Here is an 18457-nt window from a genome sequence, read left to right as displayed (position 1 = left end):
CTGATATAAATAAAACATGAACAAAAACTTTGACTTAAATTTTATTAAATTTGTTTATAAAACATTTGTCACCAAAATGCCAGGAACAAACAAATACACTTGCACTATGTTGCTTCCCCTGAGGAACAAACTGCATCCACTGTTCCCTTAATGCGGGGCTCTTTGGGAAGCTGAATAAGGTTATCTTTCCCTCACAATGAAAAGTAAACTTCTTTGGTGACATTGTTGATTTCATGGTCTAAAACCAAAATGACAAATCCTTCTCGAACAAGTTCTGTGCAGCACTGCCAATGACTTCCGCAACCTGAATGAAGCACGTTGTTGGGTATGCTCTTGTTCTTGCTCTGGTTGACGTGTGTTCGTGCCCTTCCAGGCAAAGTGCCCATACAAAGAATTGCACGGTCTGGAGTGATACACGTATTTAGGTCGATTTTTGAGGCGCACTACCTTGAAAAATGTAAGTAATCCACAGCGTCCTCAGCAGCTCAGATGTTGGGAGAAAATGAAAATTCTTATGTTCAGTCTTACATCCAAACACAGAGCACTGGGATTGCTTGAGAGACATTGTTGACATTACAGCTGCTTGCGCGGAGAAAATGAAGGACAACATACAACTGCTGAGGGTTGAAACTATAGCAATGCAGAGCTGTCAATCAACCCCCGTGGCCCGGCCCTATACAATGTGATATCACACTGCACGACAATCAAAACAGCAGCCATAGTGAGACTGACTTGGTTTAAAGGGGATTAAAAAATGAAGAGTTGGTGGATTTTTATCATTGTAGGGTGGTTGTGTTCACACACTGCCAACACATATTTATGTCCAAACACCATGTAAAAATGGATTCTGCATAATAGGTGCCCCTTAAAGTAAACCTGAGATGGCATCAAAGCGGAATCCAAATTAAATCAGTACAACATATCAGATTAATAATAAACTGAATTTTAATTTTCCATTTATCATGTTTATACAGTTGTCCATAAATAAAAATACTCACTTAGAGCTGTTGTTTGAGACTTAGTTGAAGGAGAGCTTGTAGTGGCAAGAACTGCTGGGACATTTCGATGTACAAAGAAACAAAACAACAAACAAACTTTTTTGATCAAATTGTATTATTTTATTATTATTTTTATTGTATTATAATAACAATAAATATGAACAAAATATAGATATAATTTTCCTATTAACACATTTACTCGATTATCCATCAATAAAATTACTCACTTGTAGGAGCTGATATTTCAGTTGAAGGAGAGCTTGAAGTGGCAGGAGCTGCTGGGACATTCAGATGTACAAAGAAACAAAACAACAAACTAATCTCAATCAATTAGAATGTCGTGGAAAAGTTCATTTATTTCAGTAATTCAACTCAAATTGTGAAACTTGTGTATTACATAAATTCAGTGCACACAGACTGAAGTAGTTTAAGTCTTTGGTTCTTTTAATTGTGATGATTTTGGCTCACATTTAACAAAAACCCACCAATTCACTATCTCAACAAATTAGAATATGGTGACATGCCAATTAGCTAATCAACTCAAAACACCTGGAAAGGTATCCTGAGCCTTCAAAATGGTCTCTCAGTTCGGTTCACTAGGCTACACAATCATGGGGAAGACTGCTGATCTGACAGTTGTCCAGAAGACAATCATTGACACCCTTCACAAGGCGGGTAAGCCACAAACATTCATTGCAAAAGAAGCTGGCTGTTCACAGAATGCTGTATCCAAGCATGTTAACAGAAAGTTGAGTGGAAGGAAAAAGTGTGGAAGAAAAAGATGCACAACCAACCGAGAGAACCGCAGCCTTATGAGGATTGTCAAGCAAAATCGATTCAAGAATTTGGATGAACTTGGACTGAGGCTGGGGTCAAGGCATCAAGAGCCACCACACACAGACGTGTCAAGGAATTTGGCTACAGTTGTCGTATTCCTCTTGTTAAGCCACTCCTGAACCACAGACAACGTCAGGGGCGTCTTACCTTGGCTAAGGAGAGGAAGAACTGGGCTGTTGCCCAGTGGTTCAAAGTCCTCTTTTCAGATGAGAGCAAGTTTTGTATTTCATTTGGAAACCAAGGTCCTAGAGTCTGGAGGAAGGGTGGAGAAGCTCATAGCCCAAGCTGCTTGAAGTCCAGTGTTAAGTTTCCACAGTATGTGATGATTTGGGGTGCAATGTCATCTGCTGGTGTTGGTCCATTATGTTTTTTGAAAACCAAAGTCACTGCACTTTGGAGCACTTCATGCTTCCTTCTGCTGACCAGCTTTTTGAAGATGCTGATTTCATTTTCCAGCAGGATTTGGCACCTGCCACACTGCCAAAAGCACCAAATGTTGGTTAAATGACCATGCTGTTGGTGTGCTTGACTGGCCAGCAAACCCCATAGAGAATTTAAATGAGAAACAAGATACCAAAAAATGCAGATGAGCTGAAGGCCACTGTCAAAGAAACCTGGGCTTCCATACCACCTCAGCAGTGCCACAAACTGATCACCTCCATGCCACGCCGAATTGAGGCAGTAATTAAAGCAAAAGGAGCCCCTACCAAGTATTGAGTACATATACAGTAAATGAACATACTTTCTAGAAGGACAATAATTCAATAAAAATGTATTTTTTTATTGGTCTTATGAAGTATTCTAATTTGTTGAGATAGTGAATTGATGGGTTTTTATTAAATGTGAGCCAAAATCATCACAATTAAAAGAACCAAAGACTTAAACTACTTCAGTCTGTGTGTATTGAATTTATTCACAATTTAAGTTGAATTACTGAAATAAATGAACTTTTCCACGACATTCTAATTTATTGAGATGCACCTGTATATATATACAGGTGCTGGTCATATAATTAGAATATCATCAAAAAGTTGATTAATTTCACTAATTCCATTCAAAAGGTGAAACTTGTATAATATATTCATTCATTAAACACAGACTGATATATTTCAAATGTTTATTTCTTTTAATTTTGATGATTAGAGCTTACAGCTCATGAAAGTCAAAAATCAGTATCTCAAAATATTAGAATATTTACATTTGAGTTTGAATAAATGACCATCCCTACAGTATAAATTCCGGGTATCTCTTGTTCTTTGAAACCACAATACTGGAGAAGACTGCTGACTTGGCAATGATCCAGAAGACGAACATTGACACCCTCCACAAAGAGGGTAAGTCACAGAAGGTCATTACTGAAAGGTGTGGCTGTTTACAGAGTGCTGTGTCAAAGCATATTAAATGCAAAGTTGACTGGAAGGAAGAGTAGGTAGGAAAAGGTGCACAAGCAACAGGGATGACCGCAAGCTTGAGAATACAGTCAAGCAAAGCCGATTCAAACACTTGGGAGAGCTTCACAAGGAGAGAACTGAAGCTGGAGTCAGTGCATTAAGAGTCACCACACTCAGACGTCTTCAGGAAAAGGGCTACCAAGTCACTTCTGAACCAGAGACACAAAGTCAGAAGCATCTTACCTGGGCTGTGGAGAAAAAGAACTGGACTGTTGCTCAGTGGTCCAAAGTCCTCTTTTCAGATGAAAGTAAATTTTACATTTCATTTGGAAATCAAGGTCCCAGAGTCTGAAGGAAGAGTGGAGAGGCACAGAATCCATGTTGCTTGAAGTCCAGTGTTAAGTTTCCACAGTCTGTGATGATTTGGGCTGCCATGTCATCTGCTGGTGTTGGTCCACTGTGTTTTCTGATGTCCACAGTCAACGCAGCCATCTACCAGGAAATTTTAGAGCACTTCATGCTTCCTTCTGTTGACAAGCTTTATGGAGATGCTGATTTCATTTTCCAGCAGGACTTGGCACCTGCCCACACTGCCAAAGGTACCAAAAGCTGGTTCAATGACCATAGTGTTACTGTGCTTGATTGGCCAGCAAACTCGCCTGACCTGAACCCCATAGAGAATCTATGGGGTATTGTCAAGAGGAAGATGAGAGACACCAGACCCAACAATGCAGATGAGCTGAAGGCCACTATCAGAGCAACCTGGGCTCTCATAACACCTGAGCAGTGCCACAGACTGATCGACTCCATGCCACGCCGCATTGCTGCAGTAATTCAGGCAAAAGGAGCCCCAACTAAGTATTGAGTGCTGTACATGCTCATACTTTTCATTTTCATACTTTTCAGTTGGCCAAGATTTCTAAAAATCCTTTCTTTGTATTGGTCTTAAGTAATATTCTAATATTTTGAGATACTGATTTTTGACTTTCATGAGCTGTACGCTCTAATCATCAAAATTAAAAGAAATAAACATTTGAAATATATCAGTCTGTGTGTAATGAATGAATATAATATACAAGTTTCACTTTTTGAATGGAATTAGTGAAATAAATCAACTTTTTGATGATATTCTAATTATATGACCAGCACCTGTATATAATCAAATTTTATATTGCAAGACTTGTTACTAAAATGCATGGAATTTCTGTAAACTATTTGAGTACAGTTTTGTCTTACTATTTACTATTTACTATTTCCCAATGTAAAATTTTAACTGTTAGATGCTAAAGTTTGATACTTAGAATTTGACATGAAATAATCACAGTTATTATTACAATATAACACATTAAGGTAAAACTTTATTTCGATAGTCTGCTTTAGACATTCTACTAAGAGTAAGTAACTTTGCAACTACATGTCAACTAGCAGTCATTAGAATATTAGTAGACTGTCTGCTTAATAACTTCTAACACTTTATTTTGATGGGTCCACAACATACTGACTATGAGAAACTTTGCAAGTATATGTCAACTTATTCTACTAACCCTAAACCTACCCTAGCAGTCTTCTCTGAGAGTTAGTAGACATATAGTAGTTGCAAATTAATGAGAATTAGTTGACATGTAGTTGACATATAGTTACAAAGTTACTTATAGTTAATAGAATGTCTAAAGTGGACTATCAAAATAAAGTGTAACCCACATTAACGAGAAATATTAATACAATACAGATGTAATCTTCCTATTAACACATTTACTCAATTGTCCATGAATAAAAATACTTACTTGTGGGAGCTGATGTTTGAGACTCAGTTGAAGGAGAGCTTGTACTGGCAGGGGCTGCTGGGATATTTAGATGTACAAAGAAAGAAAACAACAAACAAACATTGTTCATATAAAAATCAAATTTTATATTGCAAGACTTCTTATTAAAATACATGAAATTGCTGTCAACTGTATGAGTACCACTGTATGAGTACGCTGATGTTTGATACTTTACATGAAATAATCACAGTTCCCTCTCTGTTGCTCACCACGAGTTATGCCATGATGACATTGAGGGGTCTAACTTGGGAGCTCAAATCACTTTACCAGGAAAGCTTCTCTCTTGGTTGCGGGGAATACAGCACGCTGAAGTTCATGGATGGTTCATGCCCGTGGATGGTACAGCTTCTTGATGATTCTGCTGGCCCGTCTGATGGCGGCCCCAGTGTTTCATTCGGAGCACTCCCAGAGGATCAGATGTCGATAGCAGCATTGGGGATGGGCTATCATCCTCTGAGAATAAATTATTGGCGGGGATGCCTCCCTCAGGTGTTGTCGCTTCCGCCAAATCGGACTCAGAGCTGACTGTCATGCTTTCTTGGTCAGCCGTGAGCATTGGCCTGGAGTTGAATACACACTCAAAGCCTGTAAGCTGATGGCAACTCTGGCTGCCAAAGCTAACAGTGCTGCGGGCAAGGCCGCCTCTGCCCTCATGCCATGGTGGTCTTGCAAGTTCACCAGGCCAAGGCACTCAAACAAATGCATGAGGGTTGTACTGACCCGAGGTTGATGCAGGAGCTGTGCTCGGCAACCGACTTCGCCCTCCGGGCCTGTTTGGTAAAACTGTCAAGGACTCTGCCCAGCAGTTCTCGGCAGTACAGAAGCAGACTGAGGCCATCCAGCACATCTTGCCCTGACATGATCCTCCTTCTGCCACTTCTCCATCAAGGGCAGGCCCACAGTCTGCTCGATGCCATGGGCACCTGCATCCTCCACTCCTGCTCCGTCCCGTGCTGAGACAACATCAAAGCTGGCATGTCGAGCTCCATGCAAAAAGGCGACTGCCACGTGTCTCAGGCTGCCGCTAAGTCCTCAAGGACGACAATGAAGTGGCCCTGATAAGAGGGGAGCTGCTCTTTCTCAGGAGATGGCGGGGACAGTGCCACCCCTTTTCCTGGAGGAGGGCCAGGCAGATAATTCTTGTTTTCTTTTTCTTTCTGTTCCACCCACATTTTTTAAATAAAAAAAGAGCAGTTTCCTCTTCCTCCAAGTTACACTACTGAGCTTCCTCACTCTCACCTGTGGACGCAATGTCTCCTGGGTCGTCTAGCAGGGACGCGGCTATACGATTCAGTTCACCCTGTCCTGCGCGAGGAGATTGCAGCCCTCCTGGCAAAATATGCAATTCAGCCAGTAGGGGCTTTGGGTCAACTGGGAAAAGAGCAAGCTCTCCCCTGTGCAGAGAATCCCTTTTCTCAGCATGGAGTTGACTCGGTTGACATGACGGAGCATCTTGCCAATTACCGTGCCCAATCAGTGCTGAAGTTCCATTCAGAGATAAGACAGTGGTACCACTGAAACAATTTCAGAGGCTCCTGGGGCATATGGCATCCAATGCCGCTATCACGCCACTTGAACTCCTTCAGCACTGGTTACACAGCCGAGTCCCGAGATGGGCATGGTGCCATAGCACACATCATGTGACCATCACACCTATGTGCTGCCGAACATTAAGCCCCTGGTCGGACCTTGCCTTTCTATGGGCCAGGGTGCTCTTAGAACAAGTGTCCTGGAATGTTCACTGCGCGGCATTCACATTCCAGGGGAGCTCAATCATGCAGCTGACATGCTCTCATGACAGCTCACTTTCCCCGGAGAATGGCGACTCCATCCCCAGGTGGTCGCTTCCCACGAGTCCTCCCACTGCCAGCTGTACTACTCCTAGACCAAGGCCCACCTCGGCACGGACACGCTGGCACACAGCTGGTCCCAGGACCTACGCAAGTATGAGTTTCCCCTAGAGAGCCTTCTCACACAGAAACTGTGCAAGGCCAAGGAGGAAGAGGAACAGGTCTTGCTGGTTGAATGTGTATGTCGCTGCTATCACAGTGCATCATGATGCAGTGGACGGCCATTCCCTGGGGAAGCACGACCTGATCATCAGGTTCCTGAGTGGTGCCAAAAGGTTAAATACTCCTAGGTCACCCCTTTTTGCCCTCCTGGCATCTCTCTGTTGTCCTGGTGGGAAGACAGCAGTCCAGAGGGATTCTTTTGGGCTGTTAGAGTCAGTCTAGCTTAAAATCCTGTCTATTAAGACAGCGCTCCTGACCGCGCTCAACTCCACCAAGAGGGTTGGGGACCTGTAAGCATTTTCGATGAGCGAAGAGTGCCTTGCCTTGGCGTACCAATCCCAAGGCGAGCCATGCCCCCTTGAGGTGAGGGCTGGATTAGTAAATCGGGAATATAAGGCTTGGTAATTATCATTTGATAATGACGCTTAAATGGTCTAAAATGGAGCCTAGGTGTCATCTAGTGGAAATGTTTGGTACTGCACTGCGCCCAAACAATATAACAACTGTAATTTTTTTTGGATCAAAATGTGGGCCACAACTTGTTCTTTGTTTTTTATTTTTTGGATGGTTTTTTTTTTCACTTTGCTGTCCATTAGTGTGGAGATGACTGGCAACATTTCTTGTAAATGTTGTACACAGTTGTATACTGTTTATATATTTTACTAAATTATTTGAAATTATACTTGACCTTAAGCATCTATCTATCTATCTATCCTGTAGTGGTGGGCCGCCTGGACCAAAAATGCCAGGGCTGATTTTTTGTCCCAGTCCAGCCCTGACTCCACCCATGGGCTTTGGTGCACAGCGCCTCTCTGGCAGACATTTGCAGAGCTGCAGGCTGGGTGACACCTAATAGCTTCGCTAGGTTTACAACCTTTTTATAACCCCGCATAGAGCCGTTTTTTTCCCGTGTGTTGGGTAATAGGTAAGTTGCGGGAAGAAATGGCAAGAAAAAAAGCAAGAAATGCCATGCTTGCTGCGCCATTCTCCCTCACAAGGGGGTGCGAGCACCTTTCTTCTCCCAGTGGAATTGCCCAGATAGCGAACCCTGGTCGAGCATCCTCCAGCACCCCCAGGCCCAGTACTGGCATTAGCATGCCTGGAGTCTCAGTCAGCACCTGCACCATATGGTGTGATTCCCTGCGGGCAATCCCATATGTGTATTCTTCCATGGTAAGGTTTCCCTTATGGTAAAGACCGTGTCTTACGCTTGACAGTTGTGCTCTGTTAGTCTTTGCTCACAGTACTTCCATTCCGACTTCCAGGTAGGACCTGCCTCAGATACCCATTCCATATGTAGTTCTGCCCGCTGGATTTGATGTAGTCTTTCTCCTGAAGGTTGAAATTCCTTCTTCTAAGAAATTTTTGTGGAACAGGGTGGAACAGCAACATGGCCTTCTCCAACATGGCCTTCTCCCTCTCAGTTCCAAGGATGAATTTGCACTGGTACGTTGGGAAGGTTATGACTTATGCCGAGTTCACACTGCACAATTTTCAAAGTCATCGGATCACCGTTGTTTTCACACTGCACGACTATCTGGGGTAGCATTCAGTCGCTGCTGTGTTCACATTGCACGATAGATCGGTTACACACTGCATGATTTTACAACAGGAAGAATCGCCGACAACTCTGTCTGCTCCACAAACTACAGCCAAACGCACGCAAGAAGTGATAAGGTAATAACGCAAGATCACGCTGATATTATGGTCTATAAGTCCTCCTCGAACACACAATAATTAACAAAGATGACTTGTTAACAAACATACTTCTGCTGGGAAATTTTTATATATACAAATCTAAGTAGCCTACTTGAAAGTGAAACCAACGTTTTGTGCATTTTATAATGAGTTTATTTCTTATAGCCTATAAAAGCCCTCAAAGTGATGAAAAAGAAAAATGCAATAAATCTTTTGTCCTTTATAGAAGAATATTATTAACAGGAAAAACCCTAGCCCCTTCTTCATCTTCATGTAGCCTACCTGTTCTGTATATTCTAATGCAAAAAAATGTAGGCACATTGTTTGTAAATGGCTCGCTGTCAGACTGTGTCTCCGCATCTTGTGTTTTCCCCTCCTCTCGTATCCTTATTTGGATTTCCTGTCCGTGTCCTAGTTTTGTGTTCATTAGTTAATTCATCTCCAGTCCTGTATCGTTAATTATCTCGTTTCCCCCAGTGTACTTAAGTCCTGTGTTCCCTCCAGTCAGCGTTCAGTCTTGTACGTCTATAGTTGTATGTCAATCGTTGAATGTGTTCGTCCTTGTATTTTGGTTATTGTTAATAAAATCCTCATCCCGAAGTTCCTCGTCTCCGCGTCTCCCTGAAGTCTACAGCAACGTGACATAAGACCGAACCAAAACCGAAGAAGAGATGGAATTCGCCACTTCCGTCCTTGCCCTTGCCCGACGTGATCTCCCAATCTTTGAGTATGCGGAGGAGTTCGTTCGGCTCACCGGAAGGATGCCGCTGGACAACGCGGCCATCCTCCACTTGTTCTGGCTCGGGGTCTCGTACCACCGCAACGTGGACCTCCCAGACACCACAGGATTGTGCTGGAGAGAAGGGGTCTACCGGTGTCTGGGAAGCGTCCGATCCCAAGTCGGAACCAGCCCGCCGCCCGCGGCTTTCCCGCACACGCCGCCATTCGCGGCCCGTCCTTGCCCGCAGACTGAGAGTATGGCAAGCCCGCCGCCAGAGTGTATGGCAACCCTGCCGCCAGAGTGTATGGCAAGCCCGCCGCCAGAGAGTATGGCAAGCCATACTCTCGCAAGTGTTCCCCAGTGTCTCCGCTGGTCCCATCCAGCCCTCCTGCGTCTCCGCTGGTTCCGTCCAGCCCTCCTGCATCTCCGCTGGTCCCGTCCAGCTCCGCGCTTGCAGAGCGCCCCCAAGAGTCCGCGCTTCCAGAGCGCCCCCCAGTACCTGCGCCACGAAGGCGCCTCCCTATCTCCGCGCTGCCAGAGCGCATCCAAGAGTCCGCGCTTCCAGAGCGCCCCCCAGTACCTGCGCCACGAAGGCGCCTCCCTATCTCCGCGCTGCCAGAGCGCATCCAAGAGTCCGCGCTTCCAGAGTGCCCCCCAGTGCCTGCGCCACGAAGGCGCCTCCTTATCTCCGCGCAAGAGCCCACTATCCCTGATCGCCTGCCCAGTACCACCTTAAATTTCCCCAAGAAAATTTTGGGGGGGGTAGTAGGGCTCCTGCCAGAGAGGCCGAGGTGAGGCCTGAGGTCTCGGAGGCAGACCCGCCATGGCCTCCTGAGTCCCCTGGTCCGCCCTGGAGGCCTCCAGAGCGCCCACCCCTCCTCCCCATTGGATGTTGCACGGAGCGGGATCGCCTATTGGGAGGAGGGGGTAATGTCAGACTGTGTCTCCGCGTCTTGTGTTTTCCCCTCCTCTCGTATCCTTATTTGGATTTCCTGTCCGTGTCCGAGTTTTGTGTTCATTAGTTAATTTGTCTCCAGTCCTGTGTCGTTAATTATCTCGTTGTACTTAAGTTCTGTGTTCCCTCCAGTCAGCGTTTGGTCTTGTACGTCTATAGTTGTATGTCAATCGTTGAATGTGTTCGTCCTTGTATTTTGGTTATTGTTAATAAAATCCTCATCCCGAAGTTCCTCGTCTCCGCGTCTCCCTGAAGTCTACAGCAACGTGACACTCGCTTAGTAAAAAAAAAAAAAAGTCTTCCCCGAACTTCCCGCTGCCCTGTATCTTGCTCTCTCATTGGATGTAGGTCATCAGCGATGTATTTTTCAGTCAGAACTCATTCACACAGCATGATTTTGAATCGCCGACAACTCCAGATATTTAGCATGCCAAATATTTCACAGGCATCTGCGACGCATCAGCGATTCCCTCAGATCACGTCTTTGATAATTCACACTGCGCGATTGTCACTCTCGTGAACGAGCACCGATTTGCCTCTGATTTCGGGCATTTGTCGGCGATTTATCAAAACCTGTCGGCGAGTGAAAAATCTGGCTAAAATCGTGCAGTGTGAACTTGGCATTATGCATTGGCATTTGCCTTTACGCGCCGTGGCTTGTCATCATTTGCAGTGCCACAGGTTGTAACGACATTCAGAGGTTGTGGCACTTTCCAGAGGACTCCTTGTCATCACAACATTATTCCTAGTGACCAACCGATAGGGAACATCTCAGTTATGTACGTAACCCTCTTTCCCTGATGGAGGGACACTTTCTCGACTCCTCAGCATAAACCCGAATTACTGGATGTACGCTGTCAACTTATGTGGGGAGTGTGTGCGGGGGAGTGTCGCCACGCTGTCGCTCATGCGTGTGGGGGAGTGGCTCGGCATGCAAAATCCACTTGCCAATTTTGACTGATGTTTTCTTTTAAACTCAGAGTTAATTGGAGATGGTCCTCACCAGTGATGGGAATAATGGCGTTATAAATAAACGGCGTTACTAACGGCGTTATTTTTTTCAGTAACGAGTAATCAAACGAATTACTGTTTCCCCCGTTACAACGCCGTTACCGTTACTGACAATAAAATGTGGCGTTACTATTACATTATTAGAATTTAATTTTTCAGTTCATCTGAATGGAAGCGCAGTGTAGCTGTATTTGACGTACCATAAACTCTAGTGTGAAGCGCACGCTCGCCGTCGCTTTCTCTCACATACACGCACGCAAAGAAAGATACAGAGCAAGAGAGTCTTTCATAACATGCAGAATTGACGCGCTACATGTAAACGATATTCTTTGTTGTATTTTCCTGTCAAAATAACGGAGTTCCTTTGGAATTCTTCAGCTTTTAAGAACTGCCGGTTTCTCTGGTAGTGGGCAGAGCTAATGCGCAAACGACAATCTCATTGGCTGGCGCAGGCGCTCACCTATTATCATCACTGTTTTGATTTCAGCAAATCAATTCGAGCGAACGCAGACAACGTGATTAATATTCATGAACCCAGCAGCTCATTAATCCTTAGTGCGTTTTATATTGATGACAAATATGCATTCATACTTGGTTATTCTAATTACTAAAGTTCTATCATCATATAATATTGAATTATCATAATATTATATTATAATGCTTGACTGACTGATACTAAGTGTTAGTAGATAAATAGTGTAGATTAATGTACAATGTTTTATAATAATAATTTATTCTTTTTAGTGTCCATTTCATTAATTTAACATATTTAATATTGGGGGCATCCAAAGTTATTTGACATTTGAATTTTTTATTTTTTTTTAAAGTTACTATTTTCAGTTACTATTTGTGAGAAGTAACTAGTAACTATAACTAATAACTTTCTTAAAGTAACGTGCCCAACACTGGTCCTCACTGCAGAACACAAGATCCAGGGGGTGTGGTTGGATCTAAATCCAACTCCTCCCACCTTACATTTACCTAAACCTACCCGTCTCCACCCCCTGAACCCTAAACCCACCCATCTCCACCCCTAAACCTACTAATCTCCACCCCCTGGATGTGGATCCAACCCCGCCCCCTGGATCTTTGTTCTGTAGTGAGGGGCTACTGGTTAATTGGGTCTCCCAAGTTAGACCCCTAATGTTGTCATGACATAACATCTCTGTTCCCTCCATCAGGGAATGAGGGTTAAGTACGTAACCGAGATGTTATTACAGTATAACACATTAACGATAAACATGAATCAAATACAGATATAATTTTCTTATTAACACATTTATTCAATTGTCCATGAATAAAAATACTCACTTGTGGGAGCTGATGTTTGAAACTCGGTTGAAAGAGAGCTTGTAGTGGCAGGGACTGCTGGGATATTTAGATAAACAATGAAAAATTTTATTTATTTATTTATTTTTGCATACAATCAAATTTTATACTGCAAGAATTATTAAAGTAAATTAAATTACTGTAAACTATTTTCTTTTACTATTTCCTGTTATGTTATTTCCCAACATAAATTTTAGCGGGTAGATGCTGATGTTTGATACTTGGGATTTGAAATAAACACAATTATTATTACAATATACCACGTTAATGATAAATATGAACAAAATAGAGACAGATTGCCTATTAAAATATTTACTCATTTGCCCATTATTAAAAATACTCACTTGTAGGAGCTGATGTTTGAGACTCAGTTGAAGGAGAGCTTGTAGTGGCAGGGGCTGCTGGGAAATGTAAATGTACAAAGAAACAAAACAACAAACAAATAAATATTTTTGTTGTTATTGCTGTTGTTGATAAATCAAATTTTATATTGCAAGACTTGTTATTAAAACACAATAAATTGCTGTAAACTCTATGAAGACACTTTTGTGTTACTGTTTACTATTTCATATTTCCCAACGTAAAATTTTAACTGGTAGAAGCTGATGTTTGATACTTAGTACTTGACATGAAATAAACACAATTAATATTACAATATACCACATTTACGATAAATATGAATGAAATAGAGATAAAATATGCCTATTAACACATTTACTCAGTCCATGAATAAAAATACTCACTTGTAGGAGTTGATGTTTGGGACTCAGTTGAAGGAGAGCTTGTAGTGGCAGGGGCTGCTGGGAAATTTAAATGTACAAAGAAACAAAACAACAAACAAATAAATATTTTTGTTGTTATTGCTGTTGTTGATAAATCAAATTTTATATTGCAAGACTTGTTATTAAAACACAATAAATTGCTGTAAACTCTATGAAGACACTTTTGTGTTACTGTTTACTATTTCATATTTCCCAACGTAAAATTTTAACTGGTAGAAGCTGATGTTTGATACTTAGAATTTGACATGAAATAAACACAATTAATATTACAATATACCACATTTACGATAAATATGAATGAAATAGAGATAAAATATTCCTATTAACACATTTACTCAGTCCATGAATAAAAATACTCACTTGTAGGAGTTGATGTTTGGGACTCAGTTGAAGGAGAGCTTGTAGTGGCAGGGGCTGCTGGAATATTTAGAAGCACAATTAAAAATGTAGAATTGTTATTGAAATACAAGAAATTGCTGTAAACTGTATGTGTCGCATGTTTGTTCCCATTTAGTTCCTGTTTGTCCTTATTTGGTTTAGTTCCTGTAATCATTAGTTAATCATCATTCAATCAGATCTCCTGTGTTGTATTAAGGATCTTATGAGCGCTGTGTTAGGTGTCACATCCCTATAGGTAGACATGGAACAGCTGAGAGTCAGCTGATGCAAGCTTGACTAACGTGACCTGCCAGAACTGATGCTACGCTTGACTAACTTGTAATTTAAGTCATTTGTAAGTAATTAGTTGACATGCTTAAAATAATATGATATGTATGAAACTGATATGACAACTGTAAACAGCTTAAATAAAACTTTCCCAATTACAATGTCAGTCTATATTAAATATATCTGGTACTGATGTTTGAGACAATTATCATTATAAAATTATTCAGAAGTCAACATTTGAAGTGGATCAAAACCTTTCATCAAAGTTGTCCTAAAACCTAAAACCAAAATGTATTCTTGCCTTAGGACAACTTTGATTTAATGAACTTTTTTGATCTATTTCAAATGTTGACAACTATATAAGCACTGCAATGTATAAAATACAGCTATACAGTAAGTGTTTACACAGTCTTTCCATGAATAATACTCACTTGTAGGAAGTGTTTGAGGAGATGTGAGAGACTCATTTGAAGAAATACTTAAAGTGACAGGGAGTGATGTGATACCTGGACATATGAAGATAAAACACATTTAATAAAAAGTCTTTCTTGACAAGCTCAGAAGGGCATCTGGTAACACTTTAGAACAGGGAACACATATTCATTATTAGGTTAAATTTAGGTATGGGGTAGGATTAAGGGATATAAAATATGATCATGCAGAATAAGGCATTAATATGTGCTTTATAAGTACTAATAAATATTAGTTACAAGCTACTGTAATGTGCTAGTAATGTGCATAGTTAATATGCACAATTCATACAATTAAGTTTTGTATTATATTATATATTATATTATACAATATATTATTAATAAAAGAATAGCATACATTACAGCATATAACCAATTTAGCTGGTGGGACTCTGATATTTCTTAGTCAGGATGTGATTGTAAATGTTAGTACTGACCTGTATGAGTCTGTGCATTCAACCCCTAAGGAGAGAAGCGAAGTGCATTATTAAACGATTTCAAAAACATTTAAAAGAGAATCGAATCTAGGTCACAAAAATGACTATTATGCCCCTTATCTACGGAATAGCCTAACTGCACTAAAAGGGCACAATAAGGATAAGGTTGTGGTGGTGGAATCCCAGAGAAATCACTCTGGTTGAGGATCAAACAAGCATAGAAATTAGTCAAAAAAACAAACAAAAAAAAAACGTACATTTATTAGAGATAACATTCATGTGCGACAACATGAAAAGTAACAATAACAAAAAAAAAGTAAGTAATAACAAATAAAAGGAAACTTGAAAAGAAAAAGAAATTAAATAACCTAATCGGATAATAAAATAAAAACACAAAAATACTTATCAAACTCCCTAACATAAAAAAGGCAGTGCTTTAACATCAACAAATATGAGCTCTAAATTTTAATTAGGACAACATTTCATTGAGACAAGTTTGATTGAAGGCTGGAGGAGGAAACCAGGAGCTCTCATCCCATTCACGGTCACACCAACAATGACTTCCACGAATGAGTTCTAGTGAATATGACCATGGGAAGAGAACTAGAGCCGATACACAGCAATGCTAGTGTTTCCTTCTCAATGGTACTAGTAACTTAACTGATGTTTTAAGAATTTTTGGGAAAAATACCCAATAGAATGCTCAACACTTTAGCTTCATCATCCTGCAGAAGGACAACGCCCGTGCCTGTAGCACTTGCTTGTTTAAATGAGCTAGTCTAGTTTAAATGAGCATGAATAATTTGAGTTTCTCTGAAACCCTCCACCTTCCCAAGGTGATAAAACATCGCATTTCTGGGGAAATCACAACTCGCTGCCACCAGTCTCTTGCTGCGTTCAAGTGCTCCTGGGACGTTCGTACTTACGAGTTGACAAGTCGTTATTACGACGTCGGGTGCGTTCAAGTCACTTTGGTCGGAAAAAGATGGCAATTTGACTTTTCTACACAATTCAACTATTTTTTTTTTAACTCTACATCTACAAAACATTGAAAGAAGAATGTGCATCATTGTGTTTTTTTCTTTTTTCCGTTTTTATTTAATTTATGAAGGTGATGTAAACGGAATAATTATATATTCTATTATAATTATTATACATTAATATAATATTTTGTATATGTAACATATAGTTTTATTGTACATTACAAAAATTTTTAATTCTATTAATTTCAACAACTTTACCGACGCTGCATATCTTTAGTCTTTGGCATTGCATCCGACACATTTTTCACTGACACACCCCCAACTCAGAAACTCGGAGCTTAAAGAAAATTCAGTTTCCCACTCGTAATAACGACTTTGTGGTGGCGTTCATGTGTGTTCAACTCGTAAATACGATGTATTCGACATGACTTGAACGCACCATCTGTTCCTTACCCTCATCCTGAAACGGCGAGCAGAATGTAGGCAAGCGAATTTCCATCACATGGCAGTCAATGGGACAGTCACAAGCCTCCCGGTTTTCATCTAAAATATCTTAAATTGTGTTCCCGAAGACGAACGAATCTTTTACAGGTTTGGAACGACATGGGGGTAAGTGATTAATGACAAAATTTTCATTTTGGGGTGGAGTATCCCTTTAATATTTCACTCTTGCTTACGATGCAAACTGCTAACATGACACTTATTTTAAACTTATTTATGGTTGCTTGTTTTTTTAATTCAATTAGGCAGACCATGCGATAAACACAGCAATATGGATTAAAAGAGCATTCGCTTATCTTAGATGTTGATTTCAGATGTTTCTGAAGCATGCTGCAACTGCTACAGCAAGCACTAATCATACATATTTGAATGTTGAGCTGTGAGCTCATTGGCTACCGATACAAGAGAGAACCAATCAGCTGTGCCATGCGATAATGATGTCATCATGTCAGATTGAGTTAAGACCTATTGGACTGTCCATCTTGAGTTTCATGCCAGAACTTTGTATTTGTCAAAAAAAGTGATAGAAATATCAACCAAATCACTAAATTTATGTGCTTGAGCCAATGTAATCACTCACACAGAAAATAATGCCGGAAATTCTGACACTAATTCACTGGAAGTAACAGGGTCACATATAGGGTTTTTAATAACTTCCGGAAGTAGAAGCACTTTCTCCCCAGCTAAATCATTAACTATAATTAAGGCAACAACTTTAACGGGCAGCTGATGACATACGGCCTGTTTCATAAATCCTGTTACTAACCCAGACTGAATCTTCACATTATGAAAGGGCAATTTTAACACTCCCAACAATGCCTTGAATAAGAGCATCAGATCCACAATAACTTTCCTCAGATTTTTTATTTATTTTTCTTTCTTAGTGACACGCAATCAAGTGGCCAATTTTGTGGCAATAAAAACACAAGCTTCAAAAATTTTACCTGCTCAGTTGATTTTAAAGTTGTTATTGTTGTTGTTGTTTTTTAAAGGCACGTAATAATGCAATTCACATCATGCAACAAATGCCTTTTTTTGTGAGTCAAAGTGAACTTATCTGCGCACACAGCAGCCTCAGGACTGTCATCAACAGACAAAGTGGAACAAACCTCCTGGACAATTCCCGTTAACTTTAAAAAGGGCAACGATTACTAAAAAGGGCAAAGCTGACGCAAGCTGATAGTAACTCAGGCCCTTAATTGCAAAGATTGTCCCTTAACAGAAAAGTTCATTTCTGACCCTGCAGGGCAAGTATAATGTACAATGACCACATAACATTAAACCATAACAACATAAAGAAACTTAATTGTTCCATCTTATTTTAGTACATCAAGTTAACTAAATGAAAATGACAAATGTTGGCTCAGAAACTGAAATAATACATCAAAGATTTTAGATGGAAACTAAGATCCCTCTCAGATTTAGCATACTGACATGCTCTGCTCTAATATCCCAGGAGAAATATCAAACGAGTTGTCTAATAACATCACCAAATTCCTTGTCACAAAAACAGAGCCTGCTAAATTTACTGACAGAAACTCAAAGAGGGGGGGGGGGGACTTCCAAACTTATGTTTAGCTCTTTTCATAGCTATGTTCAGTTATGAACAAGGCAGTTCTTGTCCTTCGAGAAGCAGAGGTGCACATCACACTTGCTGGAAAGCATGCTGGTCCTGGCTGGTGGCATTAAAAAACAAACAAACAAAAAAAACAACACTGATTATTTTCCAGGATAAACAATATCTATGCAAATCAATTCCAGTCATATTTACATGCTTTAATGAATTTGCCTATTCCACAGAATTGACACAGTACTGTCTGTCTAGACTATAGTGACCTTTATT

The 18457-nt window shown here is 40.8% G+C and overlaps 1 protein-coding gene across 14 annotated transcripts in view; it reads right to left on the bottom strand.

Moving 5' to 3' along the window:
• Positions 1-18457, bottom strand: part of LOC131533986 (salivary glue protein Sgs-3-like) — a 33741-nt gene that overhangs the window by 11398 nt on the left and 3886 nt on the right. For 3 of the 14 annotated variants that reach the window (XM_058766541.1, XM_058766539.1, XM_058766527.1), the window contains exons 2-10: positions 15131-15155; positions 14655-14729; positions 13918-13974; positions 13519-13575; positions 13120-13176; positions 12758-12814; positions 5011-5067; positions 1226-1276; positions 999-1049 (exon numbers count right to left, since the gene is read on the bottom strand). In XM_058766541.1, coding sequence (XP_058622524.1) covers positions 999-1049; positions 1226-1276; positions 5011-5067; positions 12758-12814; positions 13120-13176; positions 13519-13575; positions 13918-13974; positions 14655-14729; positions 15131-15155 — 487 coding nt within the window. Of the gene's footprint in view, positions 1-998; positions 1053-1225; positions 1277-5010; positions 5068-12757; positions 12815-13119; positions 13177-13518; positions 13576-13917; positions 13975-14654; positions 14730-15130; positions 15156-18457 lie in introns of all 14 variants that reach the window. The other 11 variants (XM_058766540.1, XM_058766531.1, XM_058766528.1 and 8 more) reach the window with 11 other exon arrangements.

This window comes from Onychostoma macrolepis, chromosome 25 (assembly GCF_012432095.1).
Source record: "Onychostoma macrolepis isolate SWU-2019 chromosome 25, ASM1243209v1, whole genome shotgun sequence".
NCBI classification, from domain to species: Eukaryota; Metazoa; Chordata; class Actinopteri; order Cypriniformes; family Cyprinidae; genus Onychostoma; species Onychostoma macrolepis.
The sequence above is the reverse complement of the archived record's forward strand: the minus strand, read 5'-3'. Positions and strand labels throughout refer to the sequence as shown.